Source organism: Dama dama, chromosome 19 (assembly GCF_033118175.1).
Source record: "Dama dama isolate Ldn47 chromosome 19, ASM3311817v1, whole genome shotgun sequence".
NCBI classification, from domain to species: Eukaryota; Metazoa; Chordata; class Mammalia; order Artiodactyla; family Cervidae; genus Dama; species Dama dama.
This window is the reverse complement of record NC_083699.1, coordinates 65,286,917-65,306,200: the sequence shown is the minus strand read 5'-3', so window position 1 is coordinate 65,306,200 and position 19,284 is coordinate 65,286,917. Positions and strand designations below refer to the sequence as shown.

Here is a 19,284-nt window from a genome sequence, read left to right as displayed (position 1 = left end):
CTAACCACGCTGAAGGTGACCGTTGGATAGAATGTCTTCTCTCCCATTTCTTAGCCTCTTCTACTCTTCAATTCTTACAGATAAAGAGAAATATATAGGCAAGCAAGAAGGGGAGGGGTGTTAGAGAGGGATTACCACCACTGTTGTCATGAGGTCGAGCCTCTGCAGGTTTCTGCTTTCGAGACTTGTAAGGAAAAGGAACGTTTTAAAAGCACATGGTAGCCAGTGTCTCAGTTCCTAGATTTTAGTTATTCCTAATGGAATGTGCCCTTGCTGCTAATTTCTTCTGTCAAAAATGAAAACCCACTTACCATCCTTCATGTAAAAATCTCCCATATATTTAAAATAGTTAAGAATAGTTAAGTTCAGTTACCACCCCCACCACCCCCACCCCCCACTCAGAGGGAGAATTTCCATTCATTTAGCAGTTCTTGACCAAATGATTTTCATTTTTTCTTAGATTTTTTTTTTTCTAAATTTTAACTCTTTGAGTGATAGAGCCCCAAATTAAATTCATATCAAAAAGTACTTACTGCGTACATGTCGGGCAGGGTGCTGGGTGAGTGCTCAGGGTTGGTCTTCAGAATCTTAGGAGGGAGTCCACTCAGTTGATTTGATCAGGAATGCTCCTAACATAGGTTTCCTGATTCCTTTGGTGACAGGAGAGAAGGAGGCAGGCGCCTCTGTGTGTCTTCTTCTGTTACAGCCCCGTGACCAGAACACCCTCCACGTGGCACTTGCTGCTGGGGGCCTCCCCACGGTGTCGTGCGATGCCCACCGCACCCCGGGGGCAGTGAGCAGGCCTGGGGCAGGGGCCCATTGTCCAGGTGCGGAAGCAGAGGCTCTGAGGAGCGCACGGGCTTGCTGACTCCTAGGGGCTCTGAATAAGATTCAGCCTTCTGACCCCTCGGTCAACATGTTTTTCTCCAAACTAGGGGTTCTCAACACTGCCAGATCCAGTGCCCCCTTCTATTTCTGAAATGAAATTCAGAGTTCATGTAATCAAGTACATTAAAAAAAAAAAAAAATCATCAGTTCAGTCGCTCAGTCGTGTCCAACTCTTTGCGACCCCATGAACCGCAGCACACCAGGCCTCCCTGTCCAACAGGGAGCCCACCATGGAGCAACTCCCGGAGTCCATCCAAACCCATGTCCATTGAGTCGGTGATGCCATCCAACCATCTCATCCTCTGTCGTCTCCTCTCCTCCTGCCCTCAATCTTTCCCAGCATCAGGGTCTTTTCCAATGAGTCAGATCTTCCCATCAGGTGGCCAAAGTATTGGAGTTCTAGCTTCAGCATCAGTCCTTCCAATGAACACCCAGGACTGATCTCCTTTAGGATGGACTGGTTGGATCTCCTTGTAGTCCAAGAGACTCTCAAGAGTCTTCAGCACCACAGTTCAAAAGCATCAATTTTTCGGTGCTCAGCTTTCTTTATAGTTCAACTCTCACATCCATACATGACTACTGGAAAAACCATAGCCTTGACTAGATGGACCTTTGTTGGCGAAGTAATCGCTCTGTTTTTTAATATGCTGTCTGTAAATACAAATTATAATACAAAGGAGAAGCAAAGGAAAGTGATCCATAATCAGACTGTGCTTAAGCATAGAAATGGTGAGTGACGTGGAAGTCACTCAGTCATGTCTGACTCTTTGTGACCCCATGGACTATACAGTCCATGGGATTCTCCAGGCCAGAATACTGGAGTGGGCAGCCTTTCTCTTCTCGGGGGGATCTTCCCAACCCAGGAATTGAACCCAAGTCTCCTGCATTGCAGGGGGTTCTTTACCAGTGGAGCCACAAGGGAAGCCCAGGAAATGGTGGGGCATGTCTAAACTAGAAGGTAGCATGAGGCAGTCAGTCAGGTTTCTGCTTCTCAGCATAGGATCACCACGTGTGAATACACGTCTGCAAATGCAGATGGCGCACAGCCGTCGCCCGGCGACAGGACCACCCATGCGTGCTACACACTCAGGTGTGGTTTTCTAGAACAGTGAACATGCTTGGTAAAGTTCTGGACACAACGCCGTACAGTCTACATGGCGGTAACATTCTGGAAAGTTCAGGTGATGTTCAGTCAGTTCAGTTCAGTTGCTCAGTCATGTCTGACTCTTTGCGACCCCATGAATCGCAGCACGCCAGGCCTCCCTGTCCATCACCAACTCCTGGAGTCCACCCAAACCCATGCCCATCGAGTCGGTGATGCCATCTAGCCATGTCGTCCTCTGTCATCCCCTTCTCCTCCTGCCCTCAATCCCTCCCAGCATCAGGGTCTTTTCCAATGAGTCAACTCTTCACATGAGGTGGCCAAAGTACTGGAGTTTCAGCTTCAGCATCAGTCCTTCCAGTGAACACCCAGGACTGATCTTTAGGATGGACTGGTTGGATCTCCTTGCAGTCCAAGGACCTCTCAAGAGTCTTCTCCAACACCACAGTTCAAAAGCAGGTGACGTTAGATCCATGCAAATACTGCTTTCAGTTTTTTTAATAAAATGAATTAAGGTCTAGTCTCAGATCCTTGTGAACTGGTTTCACCTCCATGAACATCCCGTGGATCTTTCAGAAAGACATCATGCAGGGCAGCCCCTGTGTGTTGCAGATCAGACCGACTCTCTGACATTTGTGTATCTGCTGATTTCCGTGGTGCCATAGGGCTGGCATCAAACTACCAGCAGAAACTGGCCCACGGAACTCCTGCCGGTTTAGCCGTCTGCTTAGTAGGAGCAGCTTTGGGACACCCCTGACTTCACATCCGGCGTCTCGGGCCCCGCCCTCTAAATGCCAGCTGGGTCCCTCAGATCCCGGTTACAGCCTCCAGAATGCCGCCCTTGGGGCAGCGTGCCCCCCTGGAGAGCCAGCGCGTGCAGCCCCGACAGTCACCCTGCTTTAGGTGTCCTTACTCAGAAGCAGCCCCTTGGCCTGCAGGGGTGGGAGTGGTCCTCACCTCCTGCTTCCAGGCTGTCCCCTGGGCCCTGGGCCCAGGGCCTCTCTGCACAAGCCAGCTAGTTCATCACCGGGAAGTCAGCACATGGCAGAGTCACTGAGGCAGGCCTCCTTGTCTGCATCCGGCATGGGTGTGCTGCCTGCATCATGAAGGTGGACGCGCAAACGGCCTGGGGAACGCACGAGTGGAATTGATTTACGGCCCCACAGCAGCTATGAGTGAGTGAAGATGGCCTAGAAACCGATAGACGTGCCGGGGGCAGACACTCAGCCTTACTACAGGCGAGCGTTTGGTGTCAGGCCTTTGCCACAGAGGACTGAAGGCTCTTCTCTGTCCCCTGCAGTGCACCCTGGACTCCGAGGTGGCTCTGAGAGTCGGGGGGCAGTTCTTCTTCGACCCGCAGCCCTCGGACGCCTCCAGAAACCTCGTGTTGATCGCAGGAGGCGTCGGGATTAACCCCCTGCTTTCCATCCTGCGGCACGCGGCCGACCTCCACAGAGAACGGGCGAGCAAGGGGCAGGGGTATGAGATGGGGACAGTCAGACTGCTCTACAGCGCGAAAGACACCAGCGAGCTCCTGTTCAAGGTAGGGAGCAGTGTGTGTCTTGATTAGCTGGGCGTGAGCAGGCTCGTGGTCTGGGCCTGCCTTCTCTCCATCGCTCTTCTCTGCAACAGTTCAAGCCAGAGGCTTGAAAGGCTGAGCCCTGTTCAAGTGAGAATTAACCAAAGCATCCTATCCTGCCCAAAACTATTAAAAAAGCTAGTGCTAAGGAGCCTCCCAGTGCAGTCACAGAAGAGGGCGGGTCTGGTGGGCTTGAGTCTGGAGGTGGGTGAGCAGAAAATTCAGCCTGCCTCTGGGGCTCTCCAGAGGGTCAGGAGGCCTGCGAGTGGGCCTGGGTGCCCCAGGAGTAGGTGAGACCCAGCTCAGTATGTGAAACCCCCATCGGCGCATCTGCAGGAACCAAGTCCATCTGACAGGAGAAGGCTTTTGCTCTGGGTTGCTTTGCAGCTGCAAGGACGAACAAAAGAACAGAAGCAGTTAAAAAGACGCAACTGTGGTCAGTGAAACTGCTGCTTAATTGCCCACGCCTGAGAGAAAAGAAAAAAGCAAAAACTCCTGGAGAGTTAGTAATATGCTTGTTAGCATATTCAGATTTCAATTAAAGGCAAATAGCCCCCCGCACTCAGATTGCTCTGGCCTGCCCGGCTGCAAACAATGCCTGTCTAAATGGAGAGCCGAGCAGCGGACGTGTGCAGAATTGTCAGTGGAGCTTTGGCGTCCGGGGGGTGCACATCTGTTTTGATTTTTTAAAATTGTCGTGTGACCAAATACGTTTGACATTCCAGAAAAATATCCTCGATCTAGTAAATGAATTTCCTGAGAAGATTGCATGCAGTTTGCATGTTACAAAACAGACTACCCAAATCAGTGCAGACCTCAGACCATACATCACGGGTGAGTCTCCTAAAAGGTATTTTGACGGTCTCCATGCCATTACTGTGTGGACGTACCAATTGGTTGAGTGTGAATGCTTTATTGTTGGGAGTTGCTGGCTGGGAATGTCACTACCTGGGGGATTGAGAGATGATTCATCATGGAAACATAAGGAGAGATTAGTTGTGTTCACTTATTATATACAGATCTCCTGCTGCCTATATTAAAAATTTATTTTCTGCATTTTTTTAGGGGACCTTTGCGTCATTGCTGTAATATGCATACAGAGAATTTATCCTCCAGCTTTGACTGAATCAGTTCCATTTGCCATTAATAGTCATTTAAATTTCTCGTGGTTTCCCCTCCTGGAAGGATTTCTCACAAAGCAGTTTAGTTACTTTGCTGAAGGCAGTTTTGAATCTGTCCCAAAGACCAGCATGCTGCCCGGCCCTGTCTGGAGAGTGCGTGGTGACCAGCCGCGCACGTTGCTCGCTGTGGCTTCGGGAAGCCTGGAGACACGCTCTCCGCTGGGGTCCAGGGTGGATGACTCAGGGTGCGACCTCTGGGCCCAGTTATTGAAAATAAACTGTTGCCAAGCTGTGGTCGGTCCTTCCCCCTTTCAGTACAAACACATCTGGCTTAACTTGGTGTTTATTCTGTGCTTTCGGCAGAAGGAAGAATAACGGAGAAGGAGATAAGGGATTACATTTCGAAAGAGACCTTGTTCTACATTTGTGGTCCACCTCCCATGACAGACTTCTTCTCCAAGGAGCTAGAGAGCAGCCGCGTCCCCAGAGAGCACATCTGCTTTGAGAAGTGGTGGTAGGGGCGGGCGGGGCTGGGAGAAGGAGGCAGACAGAGGTCCCCGAGGCCTGACACTCAGGATGCTCTGTGGTTCGGGTCCATGATTTACCTCTGCCCACTCTTACTTTTTAAGGCTGTGGACTCTGCCCAGTTGGAGAAACAAGAAAAATCAGCTGACAGACTTAAATGATAAACTTGTTGCAAAAACTTCCTTAATTAAACTGATTTTTACTACATTGACTTTCTCTTATGAATAACTGATTATCTCATGGTGTACCTTGAATTGGTCAATACATATTTTATTTCCCCTTAAGGGAAAAAAAGACACATCCACATCCTTCAACCATGTGAAAATACAGGTTTTGTGTGTGAAATGTAGGTTCTTTAAATTATTTGACAGCCACCTATGTATCTTTTGTTGAATAAACTTAAATGTAATTTCATTTGAAATTGTTTCTGTTTAATGTCTTAGTTTACTTTCTTGTGGCCTGCAGCCTCCTTTGTTCAGACTGTTAAAGTTGGGTTTGGAAATAGAAAGCTGTTAGGAAAACTGCTTAGGGTATTGAATGTCCAGTGTATTTGCTTTGTGTTAATGAATATCCGAAGTATGTATCCTGATTGAGTTTCTTCTCAGATGAAACCTTTTCTGAGGCCCGTGTCTTGGCTGGCTGTCTCAGCGCCCACGTGGGAGGTGGCTTCTCTTTCAGGACCAAGGCGACACTGAGTGCTCTGTAATTCTGCCCTCAGTGGCTGGGCTTGATGGGCTGTGGAAGTGTGCTCAGGATTGATCAGGGGGTGCAGAGCTGATTCCAAGTCCTGCTGCTCGGCCTCATATTTCATTCTTTGGCCAGGGTTGTTCCTGGCTCCGCGGCTTCTTGCATACCTGTTGAGTGGCTGAAAGAAAGCAGCTACCATTTAAGCTCTTGCTAAGCCTGGGGTCAGGAAGCGGTCCCCAGAGTGTGTGGAGAGAGTGGAGGGCCTTATTCAAGGCTGCTCTGGGGGAACCGCTAGAAAGACTGTACTCCTTATCTTTGTGTAGATTTTTAAAAATCTGAGAGAATTCCCCAGGCTTAGGGCAGACGTTCTTTTCTGTGACAAGGACCGCGCGGCTGGCTTCTTGGAGAACCTCATGAGGCGTGTGTGGTCTGGGAAGAGAGGCAGACCAGTGCTGGAGGTGCAGGGACCATGGGGAGTTCAGTCCTCAGCTGAGGAGAGAGGGCAGGGGCCTTTCTCCTCTCCAGGCAGGTCTCGGGGACTCCAGGGCGTAAACACATTATTGACCTGTGGGGCCTCGTGATGGCTGGCATCACCGCGCTAACTTCGACTAGGATGTTTTGAATGTTGTTATGTTTTTAGCAGAGATCGTTGGTCACCTATTTCAACCCCAGATTTGATTTCACTAGGAGCAAAGAAGAACTAAAAAGCGTCTTAATGAAAGTGAAAGAGGAGAGTGAAAAAGTTGGCTTAAAGTTCAATGTTCAGAAAACTAAGATCATGGCATCCAGTCCCATCACTTCATGGCAAATAGATGGGGAAACAGTGGCTGACTTTATTTTGGGGGGCTCCAAAATCACTGCAGATGTTGACTGCAGCCATGAAATAAAAAGACGCTTACTCCTTGGAAGGAAAGTTATGACCAACATAGACAGCATATTAAACAGCAGAGACATTACTTTGCCAACAAAGGTCCATCTAGTCAAGTCTATGGTTTTTCCAGTGGTCATGTATGGATGTGAGTTGGACTATAAAGAAAGCTGAGCGCCAAAGAATGGATGCTTTTGAACTGTGGTGTTCTTGAGAGTCCCTTGGACTGCAAGGAGATCCAACGAGTCCATCCTAAAGGAGATCAGTCCTGAATATTCATTGGAAGGACTGATGTTGAAGCCGAAACTCCAAATACTTTGGCCACCTGATGTGAAGAGCTGACTCATTGGAAAAGACCCTGATGCTGGGAGGGATTGAGGGCAGGAGGAGAAGGGGACGACAGTGGATGAGATGGTTGGATGGCATCACTGACTCAATGGACATGAGTTTGAGTAAACCTTGGGAGTTGGTGATGGACAGGGAGGCCTGGTGTGCTGCGATTCATGGGGTCCCAAAGAGTTGGACACAACTGAGCAACTGAACTGAACTGAGGAGCAAAGGGGGACTTGTGACCCGATGGGAACGTCAGGGTCCGTTCAGGGCGGTGGTCGGCACTGTTCAGAGGTGGAGGGCACACGGGGAGCTCTGGCTCCTTGGAGCCCTGAGTCAGGAGGCCCCGAGTGTCCAGGCCGTGGGCTGGGCCCGAGGGCCGCGCAGTCAGGAGGCCGAGGAGCGGGTGAGGGAGGGGCAGGGATAGGGGCGGCGCGCTCCGCCCCGGCCCCGGTGGCCCCAGGAGGAGACGCCCAGTGCAGGGGGCCACCCCGGGCCTTTTTGTGCCTGCCCAGGGTGCTGGGGCGTCTGCAGCGTGGCCTGGGGCAGGCTGTCAGAGAACAAGGGCCGCCCGCCCTGGGGCGCCCAGCTCTGCCCGACCTCTGCCCTCGACAGCTTACGGTGAGCCGCGGCGCCGGATCCGTGGTCTCCGAAGACTCACCTCCGGGACCAGAGGCCGTCTCATTCACGAGAGCCTTGGTTAGATGTTCATTGAAAGTGAAAGTGACAGATAAAGCTGCTGACACGGACATCAGAAGGGGGTAGAAAGAGTACCCACCCCCACTGTTAGCATTGGATACTTCTCAGCTGACTGCTGAGAATAGAGAAAAAGAATACCTTGAGGTGTAAGAGCTCCCCCAGACCCTCCCCCAAGGCAGACATCCTGAGATAACCGTTGGAGACTAGCCAGGGAGAACAGGTCCTGGGCTGTGTCATCAGGGGAACAAGTCTTGAGAAACAGGTCCCCAGGCAAGATTTGCTACAATTACAGCCATTAACAAAGAGCCTGAGAAAAGCAATTCCATGAGTAAGACCTTGTGCGGTATGATCCTTAGCTCCTAAAGAAAGACCAGCTCTCGGGCAAGACCCACCGCTGCACACAGCTTAAGGAAAACGTGAGCGAGAATGTTCACCTCCTCCTGGAAGGGCCCCGGACTCCCCCCCCTCTCCCCCCCCCCCCCCCGAGTTAACTCTCACCAGCTGCTTGCTCCCTGGCACAGGCTGTAAACCCCTGCGGGGCCAGGTCGTGCCCTTGGCCTGCAGGGCAGGTCCTTCCAGCTCAGTCCTTTCAGGCGATGAACACGGAATGGTGCTTCTGGTCTGCTGCTCAAGGATATCCGTTTGCCCTTGCCGGCCAGGGCAGTCAGGATCCCTCTGGGAGCTCCTAGCTCCATCTCGGGGAAGTCCAGCCCACGTGGCTTGGAACTGATGGCGTGGTGGCTGAGAACGGCGGCTGGGGAGAGCCCTGAGCCAGACTGCTTGGGTTCGCATCTCAGCTCCGCCCTGCGCCGGGCAGGTGACCCAGAGCTCGTCGCTGACCTGCGTGATGCCCCGGGTTGTAATTACACAGGTGCGGGCACATAATTGTGCCACCTCCCTCGCAGGGCCATTCACGGGACTGAAGGTGATGGTCCACAGGGAGGACTCGGCAGGGCAGTGCGTGAGCCCAGCCTGCTGTATCCTCTCGTGCTGCGCGACTCTGCATTTCCTTTTCCTGTTCAGGATGTGAGATGTGAGAGGCTGGACAGCCTGGGGTTTGTCCGCTGGTCTGGAGCCTGCCTGTGAGGAGGGCTCTGCCTTGTTCAGAGCTCTCCTGAGCGTGAGATAGGCACTTAGTAGATACTTCTTACACGGGTGAGACGGCCTTCCCAGAGCTGGTGAACTGGGCCCTGTTTTGTTTTATTTTAATTATTTATTGGCTACACCTGGAGAAGGCAGTGGCCACCTGCCTCCGTATTCTTGCCTGGAGAGTCCCACGGGCAGCAGAGCCTGGCGAACTACCATCCCTGGGGTCGCAAGGAGTCTGGCCACGACCCAGCGACTACCACACACACACACATTGGCATCACCAGGTCTTAGCTGGGCTTCCCTGGAGCCTCAGCGGTAAAGAATCCACCCCCCCATCCCCCCGCCTCAGTGCAGGAGACGTGAGCTTGATTCCTGGGTTGGAAAGATCCCCTGGAGAAGGAAATGGCAGAGACGCCAAAGTAGAGAAGGCAGTAGAATTAACTCATACATCCATCACCCACGTCATTGATTACCAGCATGCTCTGGTCTATTTTTATCTGTTCTCAATTTCTTGGGTTTTGATGTTTCAGGAGTATTTTGGAGCAAACCCTAGAAATCATACCTGTAAATTCTTGAGCAGGTAATAGCCGTATCACCTCAACATGACCATAGAGCTATCATCATACCAGCATAAGTAACAATGACCTCTTACTATCATCTGAGAGGTCACTGTTTTCCCTACATTGTTCTCCCCATCATTGCCTCGAAGTCCACATCTCACAATTCGGTTGGCATCTCCTGTGAGCGTCTTTCAATCCACAGTCCCCTCTCCCCTCCCCACACACACGTCCAGACACTTTGCTGAAACCGGGTCGTCTGTCCTGCGGACTTTCCCACGTTGTGAACCCAGCCCACGGTATCCTCTCGGTGTGGCCCTCTGTGCTGTATGTCACATAAACTGGGAAGTAGATCTGGAGCTTATTTATATTCAGACTCTTTTTTTTTTTTCTTTTGCAAGACCACCTCGTGAGTGGTGTTACGTATTTCTGTTGCATCCTGAGGTGGTACCTAATGTCTGTCCCGCTTTCAGTGTTTTTAAGATTGGTCGGTGGGTTCAGCTTTTGTCAGCCTGATTCCCCCGACTATAAAGTTCTCTATCAGCCTTTCACCCAAGTTATCTTAGTAGCTGTTGATCTTTGTGTGCTATTTCATTAAGAACTAACTGCCCATTTCTATCATCTGGCCTGCATTTATTGCCCATGATTCTTCTACAAAGAACTTGCCCCCATCGACTTTGCCCTGAAATCAGTCTGAATTGGAAAGGCGGGATCAGCGCTCCATTCTTTCTCTTTGTTCACCAACTAACCTGTTAGGAGTTGGTGTCCAAGCAACCTCCAAAGTGACCGATGAGGTTTTTTTAAGTCTCCCTGTAAACTCTTGGCTTTTTGTACATTTGATTGTTTGCATCCACTGTGCTCAAATTTTCAATGTTCAGCTTGTTTGGGGCTGCCTGGGCTGAGTTAGTGGCCCTCAGTAAGCTGTGGAGGGTTGATGAGGTTTGGCACTTCTAGAGTTGCAGAAAGTGCTCGCATAGACAAGAAGAGAGTGGTGTCAACCCCATGTGAGCAAAGTTTCAAGCAGGACGGACCGGTCAGCTGTACCATGCTCAAAGTAACAGGAGAGAGGTTCTAATGAGCAGTCACTGATGCAGCAACTGGAAGGTCACCAGTGGTCGTGATAAGAGGGCCGTTACAAGGGAAACACTGGAGTGGGTTTGGGGAGGAAATTACAGCGAGTGAGTACTGATTATAATTGCAAAGAATTTCACTGTTAAGGGAAGGAAAAAGATAGGATGGTAACTGGAAAGGGAAATAGGGTCAAAAGAGCTCCTTTTTAAAAAGTTTACTCATCACAAACAATTTTTTTGCAGTATAGTGATTGTCCATGGGGCTGCAAAGAGTGGGACCCAACTGAGCGACTGAACTGATAGTTGATTTACAATGTATTTATTTTTGCAGTACAGCTAAGTGATTTGGTTATACATCTACATATTCTCTTTCATATTCTTTTCCATTATGGGTTATGACAGGATATTGAGTACAATTCCCTGTGCTGTCCAGTAGGACCTTGTTGTTTATCCATCCTATATATGAGCTTGTATCTGCTCAGCCTGGACTCCCAATCCATCCCCCCCACCCACCTGGCAACCACCAAGTTGTGAGTCTGTCTCTGTTCATAGGTATGTTCGCGTGTGTAGTATTTTATATTCTACATGTGATTGCACAAGTGATATATGGTATTTGTCTTTCTCTTTCTGACTTACTCTTTTTCATGAATGAGTAACATTCCATTCTGTCTGCATACACGGCACCTTCTTCATCCACTCATCTGTTGATGGACATTCAGGTTGTTTTCATGTCTTGGCTATTGTAAATAGTGCTGCAGTGAACCCTGGGATGCATGGATCTTTCTGAATTATGATTTTCTCTGGATACATGCCCAGGAGTGGGGTTGCTGGATCATATGGTTAGTTCTAGTTTTAGTTTTTTGAGAAACCTCCACACTGTTCATAGTGGCTGCACCAGTCTACATTCCCACCAACAGTGTAGGAGGGTTCCGTTTTCTCCAGACCTCCAGCATTTGTCATTTGTAGACTTTAGCCATTTTGACCAGTGTGAGAGCATCCCGCTGGGTGAGGTTTTTAAATCCCACTGGCGTCTCTGTTGTCAGGCGCCTAGAGAGGAGTATAGAGTGAGAGTGTGGTCTGATGGCAAGGGCGTGGTGCCAGGCATCTGGAGACCTGCCCGGCTCGCCCGGCTCTCTGACCTGCTGTCATCTGTCAAGCAGGTAGGACTGTCAACTGAAATCCCTTTCCGCTTTACCGTCCTACGGTTTCATGACGGAAAGCGGGCCTTAGGGGCCACGGGGAGTTGCGGTTGGCCATTCTGATGAGTGATGACCAAAGACTGTCTTAACTGTCTTCAGGCGCTTGATTAATTGTCACAGTGACTGTAGTTTGCATCTCCAGCATAAGACAAAATTGCCTTGGACTGAAGCAAGGGAAAAGTTTGGTTTGATGAAGAGGACTCTTGCACTCTGCCACTGATTAAATTCTGGAGTTGGGGCTCAAGAGAAATGGTGGGATCACCATTAATAAGAGAGAAGGCTGACAAACATTTGCCTACTGGGGCTTCAGGTGGGCTGGACTGAGACAGGGCTGAATTGATAGTTCCCCAGCTTCAAGAAAGAGAGGCTGTAGACTGCAACTTTGGCATTTCTTGGACCCAGAAACTGGCAAGCTTGCTGGTTGTCCTTTCTTCCAGGATGACTTCCTTGTTGTTTTTGTTGAAGAATTCATAAGACAGGGGAGGTACAGGCCTGAAGAGTCTCAGACACAGGGGTCCATTGCATGGAGTGTTTTAATACTCACTCTGATAAGTGAAGGCTGTTCCTTATCATAACTGAGACTTTTATATTGTTTAGAGGCAGCAGAAAAATCCAAAGGCATATTGGGTTTAATGACTAGTGAGCAACATGTTTAACTACGGATGTGTAGGTTTTACTGCATTAGTTATAGGGTGAAAAACCTCTTTCACCAGTCAGCCAACATGGGGTCTGCGTTTTAAACCGTCTCTGGATTGAACGAGCCCCTTTGCCCCGTTTCTGAGATACCGTGGCCAGCATGGCTGTGATTGCCAGCATCCCTGTTGAATCATTTGGGAGAAAGAAGTTAGGCTCTGCCCCCAGACACAGGGTAAACAGTCGTACAAACACGTGCCTCACCCAGAGTCTCCCCGCCAACTGCCCCCCTGATGCCCTGAAACGTCCTGACTCCCCAGAAGTTAAAAAGACATATTCCCTGGGTCTTAAGGAAAGGCTCGAGACTTGCATTTTAGTGACTTTGTGGAATAATGCTGGATGAGTGGTTCAAATCCTGCAAACGAACCCTCGAGAGAGGTTCTAGGGAAGTCCTTGACAACAGTATTGGTTCCTCTGAGGAAATGTCTGATGAGGACAGTGTTCCTGGGGCTTCCTGGTCCACTGGTTAAAACTCTGCCTCCCAGCGCAGGGGGTGCAGGTTTCATCCTTGGTTGGGGATCCGGGCTCCCACACAGCCAAAAGAGTCAAAACAGAAAACAGAAGTAACTTGTAACAAATTCAATAAAGACTTTAAAAATGGTCCACAATGAAAAAAAAAAAAAAATCTGAAAAAAAGGCAGTATTCTTGTTTCTGGCGTGACAGGTAGTTTCAGCACCTCTTCATTCTCCGGTCAGTTGCAGAATCTTCAGAGCCTGCTCTCAGATTCCTCCTCCTCACGGACATTTATGCAGCACCTGCTGTGTGCCAGCTGTTCTCCAAAAGCTCCGCATGTATTCATTTAACTCTCACACTGTCGTACCCGTATTACCCAGACCCCGCGCCTGGGAAGTGGCCGTCAGGCTTCTATCCAGCAACACAGCCCCAGCATCCATGCCACTTGTCTGGACCACCAGGCACACGGCCTCCCTGCAGACCACTCACCCGACCTCAGGGCTCACCTTTTCCATAGCCTGCCCAGCGCTCGCCTTCTCGCCCTGCCGAGCTCCGCGGCCCACGATAGCACAGTCCCTGCCCCGTGCAGCCGTTTGGGGTGTGCTGTGGGGCCCAGGGGAGCAGGGGGGTTGGCTCTGTCTCCCCAGCACCCAGCACAGGGGGTAGGCGTTAAAGCCATAAGTCCGGAAGAGAGAGTGGTCTGAGCCTGTGCCCAGGTGAACACGCAGGGGCTGGTCTTGCAGGGCTGGGGGCAGCCAGCACCCGCCGGACGCAGGGCCCACAGCTTGGGGACCGTTCACTGTGGTCTGGCCGCAGAAGTGATGTTGGCAACAGAAACCTGTGGGGAACACCGCCTCAGAAAGCCAGTCTACCGCTTGGCGGGTCCTGTCATTGATCTGACAGGATCCCATCACTCTGGGGGCAGGTACAGGAAACCCAGACTCCCTACGTGGTGCCAGCCTCTCCTCAGCCTCTTCCAGGCTGCCTGTGCCCCCAGCCCCCTCCTCGCCCCCATACAGCCCCCCACAACGTCATCTTTAACCCTGACTGCGGCTCTCAGCCTGCTCGGGTGAGCCCAGCAGGACGGCCCCCAGGGCCTGCGTGACCCTGCCTCGGATGTGGGCGGTGAGCTTCACAACAACATTCCTGCCAGTGACGTCCCACTCTTCCCTTTGAGAGCTCATCCTCAACTAGGATGATCTGTGGTTTAGCGGGGCTGTGATTAATGTGTTTAGATTACTGATCAAACAGGCTTCCTAAGAAGTGAATTAGAACGTCTCCTGCTGATGTCCTCTTGAAGCTGGTCCCCTCAAGCATGACTCTGAAGTATAATCCATTTAGAGGTTTGAAAAAACTTGACAACAACTGAGCTGATGTTCATTGTCTGGTTACTTACAGACCAGTAACAAATACACTGGAGGAGGAAATGGCAACCCACTCCAGTGTTCTTGCCTGGGAATCCCATGGACCAAGGAGCCTGACAGACTACATTCGCAAGGTCTTCGAGTTGGACATGACTAATGAACAACAAATACGTTAGGACTATAAACGTTGTCACAGAGCTTCTGTTGTGATGAGATGGCTGAGCATCAGAACAACCTGCTAGGCTGCACAGTGCTGACATCAGGCCCCACGGTGGTTACTTGGGGCCCCCCTCTTCATCACTCAATCACCTCAAAACACCCTGCTCCTTCCAGGCCTGCTGTGACAGCTGCAGCCCTAGAGACTGATCTCCACACACACAAGCCTCTCACCAAATCCTCCAAGATTCACTGGTATCCTGGGTCCTTGGCAATGCCAAAGATGGCCTTGTCCCCCACTGGCAACCTTGGCAACGTAAAATTCCCTTCAGAAATCCCCATATTTACCAGGCGCATGCAGGAGGAAGGGAGTGGGATTTAGGGGTTTATTCACCTTTCATCAGAAATGGCTCATTTCACAAGGAACAAGCTGGGAGTCAGCTCATGGCCATCCTGTGACCACGCGTCTCACCCTCAGCTGCACCAGAGAATTTGTGGAAAATGTCATTTTAAAATAATTTTAAAAAAATATTTTCTTTAAAACTGTCTTTTATTTTAAAAACAATCTTAATAAAATACCTAGAAATAAACCTACATAAGGAGGCAAAAGATCTGTACTTGGAAACCTATAAGATACTGATGAAAGAAATTGAAAATGACACAGGTGAAAAATGTGTTCTTGGATTGGAAGAATGAATATTGTCAAAATGACCATACGACCCAAGATAATCTACAGATTGAATGCAATTCCAGCAAATTACCAATGGCATTTTTCACAAAACTAGAAAAAAAGATTTTAAATTTGTATGGAAGCTTGTACACATATTCTTTTACTCTGTATAGTCAAAGCAATCTTGAGAAAGAAAAGCAGAGCTGGACAAACCAGGCTCTCTGACTTCAGACTATACTACAAAGCTACAGTCATCAAAACAGTGTGGTACTGGCACAAAAGCAAGTATCAATGGGATGGAATGGAAATAAACCCATGCACCTATGGTCAATTAATCTATGTGAAAGGAGGCAAGAATATACAATGTAGAAAAGACAAGCTCGTCAATAAGTGGTGCTGGGAAAACTGGACAGCTACATTTAAAAGAATGAAATTAGAACCTTGTCTAACACCATACACAGAAGTAAACTCAAAATGGATTAAAGACCTAAACATATAACCAGATGCTACTAATATAAAACTAGAGGAAAATATAGGCTGGACACTCTGACATAAATCACAGCAAGACCTTTTTGGATCCATCTCCTAGTCAGAGATAGATAAAAATAAAGAAATGGGACCTAATGTAATGAAAAAGCTTTGCACAGCAAAGGAAACCATAAGTAAAACAAAAAGACAACCTACAGAATGGGTGAAGATACTTGCAAATGATGCTACCAACAAGGGATTAATTTCCAAAATACACACACAGCTCAATTAAAAAAAAAAAAAACAAACAGCCCAGCTTAAAAAACCAAAAAAAAAAAAAAAAAAAAAAAATAGGTTCAAGACCTAAATAGACAATTCTCCAAAAAAGACATAAAGATGGTTAAGAGGCACATGAAAAGATGCTCAACATTGCTAATTATTAGAGAAATGCAAATCAAAACTACAATGAGGTATCACCTCACACCTGTCAGGATGGCCATCATCAAAGTCAAGAAATAATAAATGCCAGAGAGGGTGTGGAACACCCTACACTGTTGGTGGGAATGTAAATTGGTGTAGCCACGATAGAGAACAGTACGGAGGGCCCTTAAAAACCTAAAAGCAGAGCTGCCATACAGTTCTGGAGTTCCATTCCTGGGCTCATATTCAGAGAAAACCAAATTCAAAATGATACATGTATGCAAGTGTTCACTGCAGCACTATTCACAATAGGCAAGACAGGAAGCAACCTAAATGTCCACTGGTAGATAAATGGATAAAGAAGATGTGGTACATATACACGATGGAATATTACTCAGCTATAAAAAAAGGATGAAATAATGCCATTCGCAGCAACATGGATGGACCTAGAGATGATCATACTGTGTGAAGTAAGTCAGAGAAAAACAAGTATCATATGATACCGCTTATATGTGGAATCTTAAACAAAAATGAACTTACGTATGAAACAGTACAAATTAGGAGTTTGGGATTAACATATACACACCACTGTATATAAAAGAGATAACCAACAAGGATCTACTGTTTAGCACAGGGAGCTCTACTCCATACTTTGTAATCACCTATAAAAGAAAAGAATCTGATTGTATGTGTGTGTGTGGGTGTATAACTGAAATACAGACTATCTTCTCTTTAAACAGTCTTCATCCTTTATCGTAAGCTCTGGGGCTTAGGCTCGGAAGTTTGCTCATAAAAGGAAAATGTGCAATGTGACTGTGTTAGGATTTTCAATTCTGCCCTATTAAATTAAAATGTGTTTGATTTTAGCAAATTTGCACACAGATAAAAAGATAAATAAAAATAAATAAAAATGTATCTGCACACAGATCAATTATTTGCACACTGAATAATTTACTTAAAAAGCTTGGAGGCATGCTGAGTAATCGACGTGGGGCTTTTTGTTTTAAAAAGGTACTGTCTCCCCCACCCTGGGGCGACGGGGGTGCCCTGACCGACCTGGTGGCCCTTGAATCCCGCTTTCATCTTCTTTGTACAAATGACACGAAAGCAGAGCGAGCTCAGCTGGCTCCTCCTGCTGCTGCCAGGAGTTAAGGGACTCAGGAAACAGGACCAGGGGACCAGGGGTCGGGGTGTCCGGACACCAGGCTAGGACTCTTCAGTGTGACATCAAGAAAGACTGGTACTCAATGCACTGAACTCATAGGTGATTTATTGCTTTAAGTAACTAAACAAGAAAGAGGAGAGACAAGCTGCTGGGCACGTCAGTTGGCACTCTCTCTCCAGGCTTTGCAGCTGCATCTACTTAGAGCCTCCACAGTATTTTCTGGACGACATAAACACATCATAACACGCGTGGGAAGCGACCTGGCCAAGGACACGCTGATTACAGTAACACGCAACAGAGGCTCCCCACCAGTCAGCTGGCCCTGAAACAACAGAACGAAGGTGTATTCCTAGAGTGTGCTGAAGACAAAACCTTAAATGTTTTTTTGGCATTAATACGAACACAGAATACTTTCACGGACATTCTGCCGAAGTGGGTACACGCACAGAATTCCCTCTGCGTTTCCAGATCACCAGTATCCATGGGAACACCTAGAGAAAAGCCAGGAGGCAAGGCACCTCCCCTCGCAATGTCACGTTCTTTGCCAAAGCAGCAGGGTCCAGGGGTTAGACAGAGGAAAGCAGTGGCCGGGCTCCAGGGCGTGTTACAAGCACCCAGCAGCTGCAGCGACAGCAGGGGCTGGACGCCCATCTCGGGGCGGGGGCTGGGGGCGGCGACCACGTCCGCCTTGACTGGCAGCCAGGCAGGCCCCGGGGTTTGGCCTGAGGCTCCCTGGAGACCTTAAGTGGTGCAGCCCCTCCAGGAGCGGTAACAGTCAGGGCTGGACTCCCAGGACACATTTCAAAAGGATGTGCAGAAACCAACGCTGCTGGGGACCCGGCCCTCCTCGGAGGGCTCATTAAGCTCACCACGAGGGGTCACGCCAAGCCAAAGGTAACGCGCCACGCCAGGGCGCACAAGCCCCCAGCCCGCCGGCCCCGCGAGACTCAGGGGCGCTCGGCTGCCGCGGGCCCCGGAGCCACCCCCGCGGAAACCCCCGCGCCGGCATCCTCTCCAGGCTCGGAGCCGGGGCGCCCCGCGCTGCCCCCCACCGGGGCCGGGCTGGGGCCCGCAGGGCCGTTCTGCACAGCCCCGCCCTCCACACACGGCTGTCCGTCCGGACACGGCTTCTCCGCGGGGTCCTCCGCCCAGCTGGGGGCCGCCCCTTCCGCGGAGGGCCAGTCCTCCCGCCCGGGCGCACGGCTCCCCGCGTCTCCCGCTCTGGGAAGCTGCTCTTCTGGGTTCTTCTCGCTTTCTTCGGCTTGCCGCTTGCCCCTGGCACGGAGTTTCCCTCTGGATTTCCTCGTCGGCCTGTTACGCATCTCGTCTCGGGAGAATCGCCACTGAAACTAGAGATCGGGGGAGAAGGGAGATAAATACATGCAGCTTCCGTGACCCCGGAGCATCCCTGGACACGAGCTCTGCGTTCACACCCACGTCTGGCAGCGAGACACACAAGGCCCGCTATTCCCCAACCACGGCCCAAACCTCGCACCCACTGGGAGCCGGCAGTTCCTGCCACAGCAGGGACTCTAGGGGTGAATTTCTGGGGAGAGGGCCCCATACCAAAGGCCTGGGAAGGGAGGTGCTGAAACCCTGTCATCTGGAGAAGCAGGAGGGGTGCAGGCACACGGGCCTGCTCTTCCTCAGGGTATCACCCGGGTCAGAACCTGGGCACTCAGGTCCCCCTGCAGGACTGGCAGGCCGTGCCAGCCGCCAGCCGCACCCCGCTCTGCTAGAGAGCCCCCCCCCCCCCCAAAGCCTTCACTCCCTTCCAGGCCAAGCAATGCCCAATGACCAGGCCACGTGGGGACAACGGCCCATCCTCCTGGTCCCCCCAGCACTGGTCAGGTCACTGCGGTCACCGTGAGGGAACCCAGCACCTCCTTCAGCCACGCGCCCTTCCCCACGGGCGTTCCTACAGCACTCCCCCTGAAACCTCCTCCAAACCCACCGCAGCTGCCGCTTCCCAGGGAGCCCCACGCTGCGCTCCCTGTGGGCAGGGGGGTCCACGGAGCGGAGAGGCCTAAGGGCACAGTCAGCGCCAGGGCTGGACAAGGACGGGGTTACAGGGACGCCGCGGAGGGGGACTGCCCAGGGCGGAGTCCACCCAGCTCGGCCGCGTGCTAATCTATACGACGGGGGAGTTCCTCTAACTTAATCGGGGCGGGTGACTCTAT

At 50.3% G+C, this 19,284-nt stretch overlaps 2 protein-coding genes across 7 annotated transcripts in view; one reads left to right on the top strand and one right to left on the bottom strand.

The window, feature by feature from the left end:
* OXNAD1 (oxidoreductase NAD binding domain containing 1) overlaps positions 1 to 5,629 on the top strand; it is a 45,959-nt gene extending 40,330 nt beyond the window's left edge. For all 5 annotated transcript variants that reach the window (XM_061167259.1, XM_061167258.1, XM_061167260.1 and 2 more), the window contains 3 exons: positions 3,291 to 3,533; positions 4,295 to 4,403; positions 5,054 to 5,629. In XM_061167259.1, coding sequence (XP_061023242.1) covers positions 3,291 to 3,533; positions 4,295 to 4,403; positions 5,054 to 5,208 — 507 coding nt within the window. In that variant the 3' untranslated portion in view covers positions 5,209 to 5,629. The remainder of the gene's footprint in view (positions 1 to 3,290; positions 3,534 to 4,294; positions 4,404 to 5,053) is intronic.
* Positions 5,630 to 17,192: 11,563 nt separating this feature from the next.
* The window catches only part of RFTN1 (raftlin, lipid raft linker 1), a 216,108-nt gene continuing 214,016 nt past the window's right edge, over positions 17,193 to 19,284 (bottom strand). For both annotated transcript variants that reach the window (XM_061167257.1, XM_061167256.1), the window contains exon 10: positions 17,193 to 18,453. In XM_061167257.1, the coding sequence (XP_061023240.1) occupies positions 18,052 to 18,453 (402 nt within the window). In that variant the 3' untranslated portion in view covers positions 17,193 to 18,051. The remainder of the gene's footprint in view (positions 18,454 to 19,284) is intronic.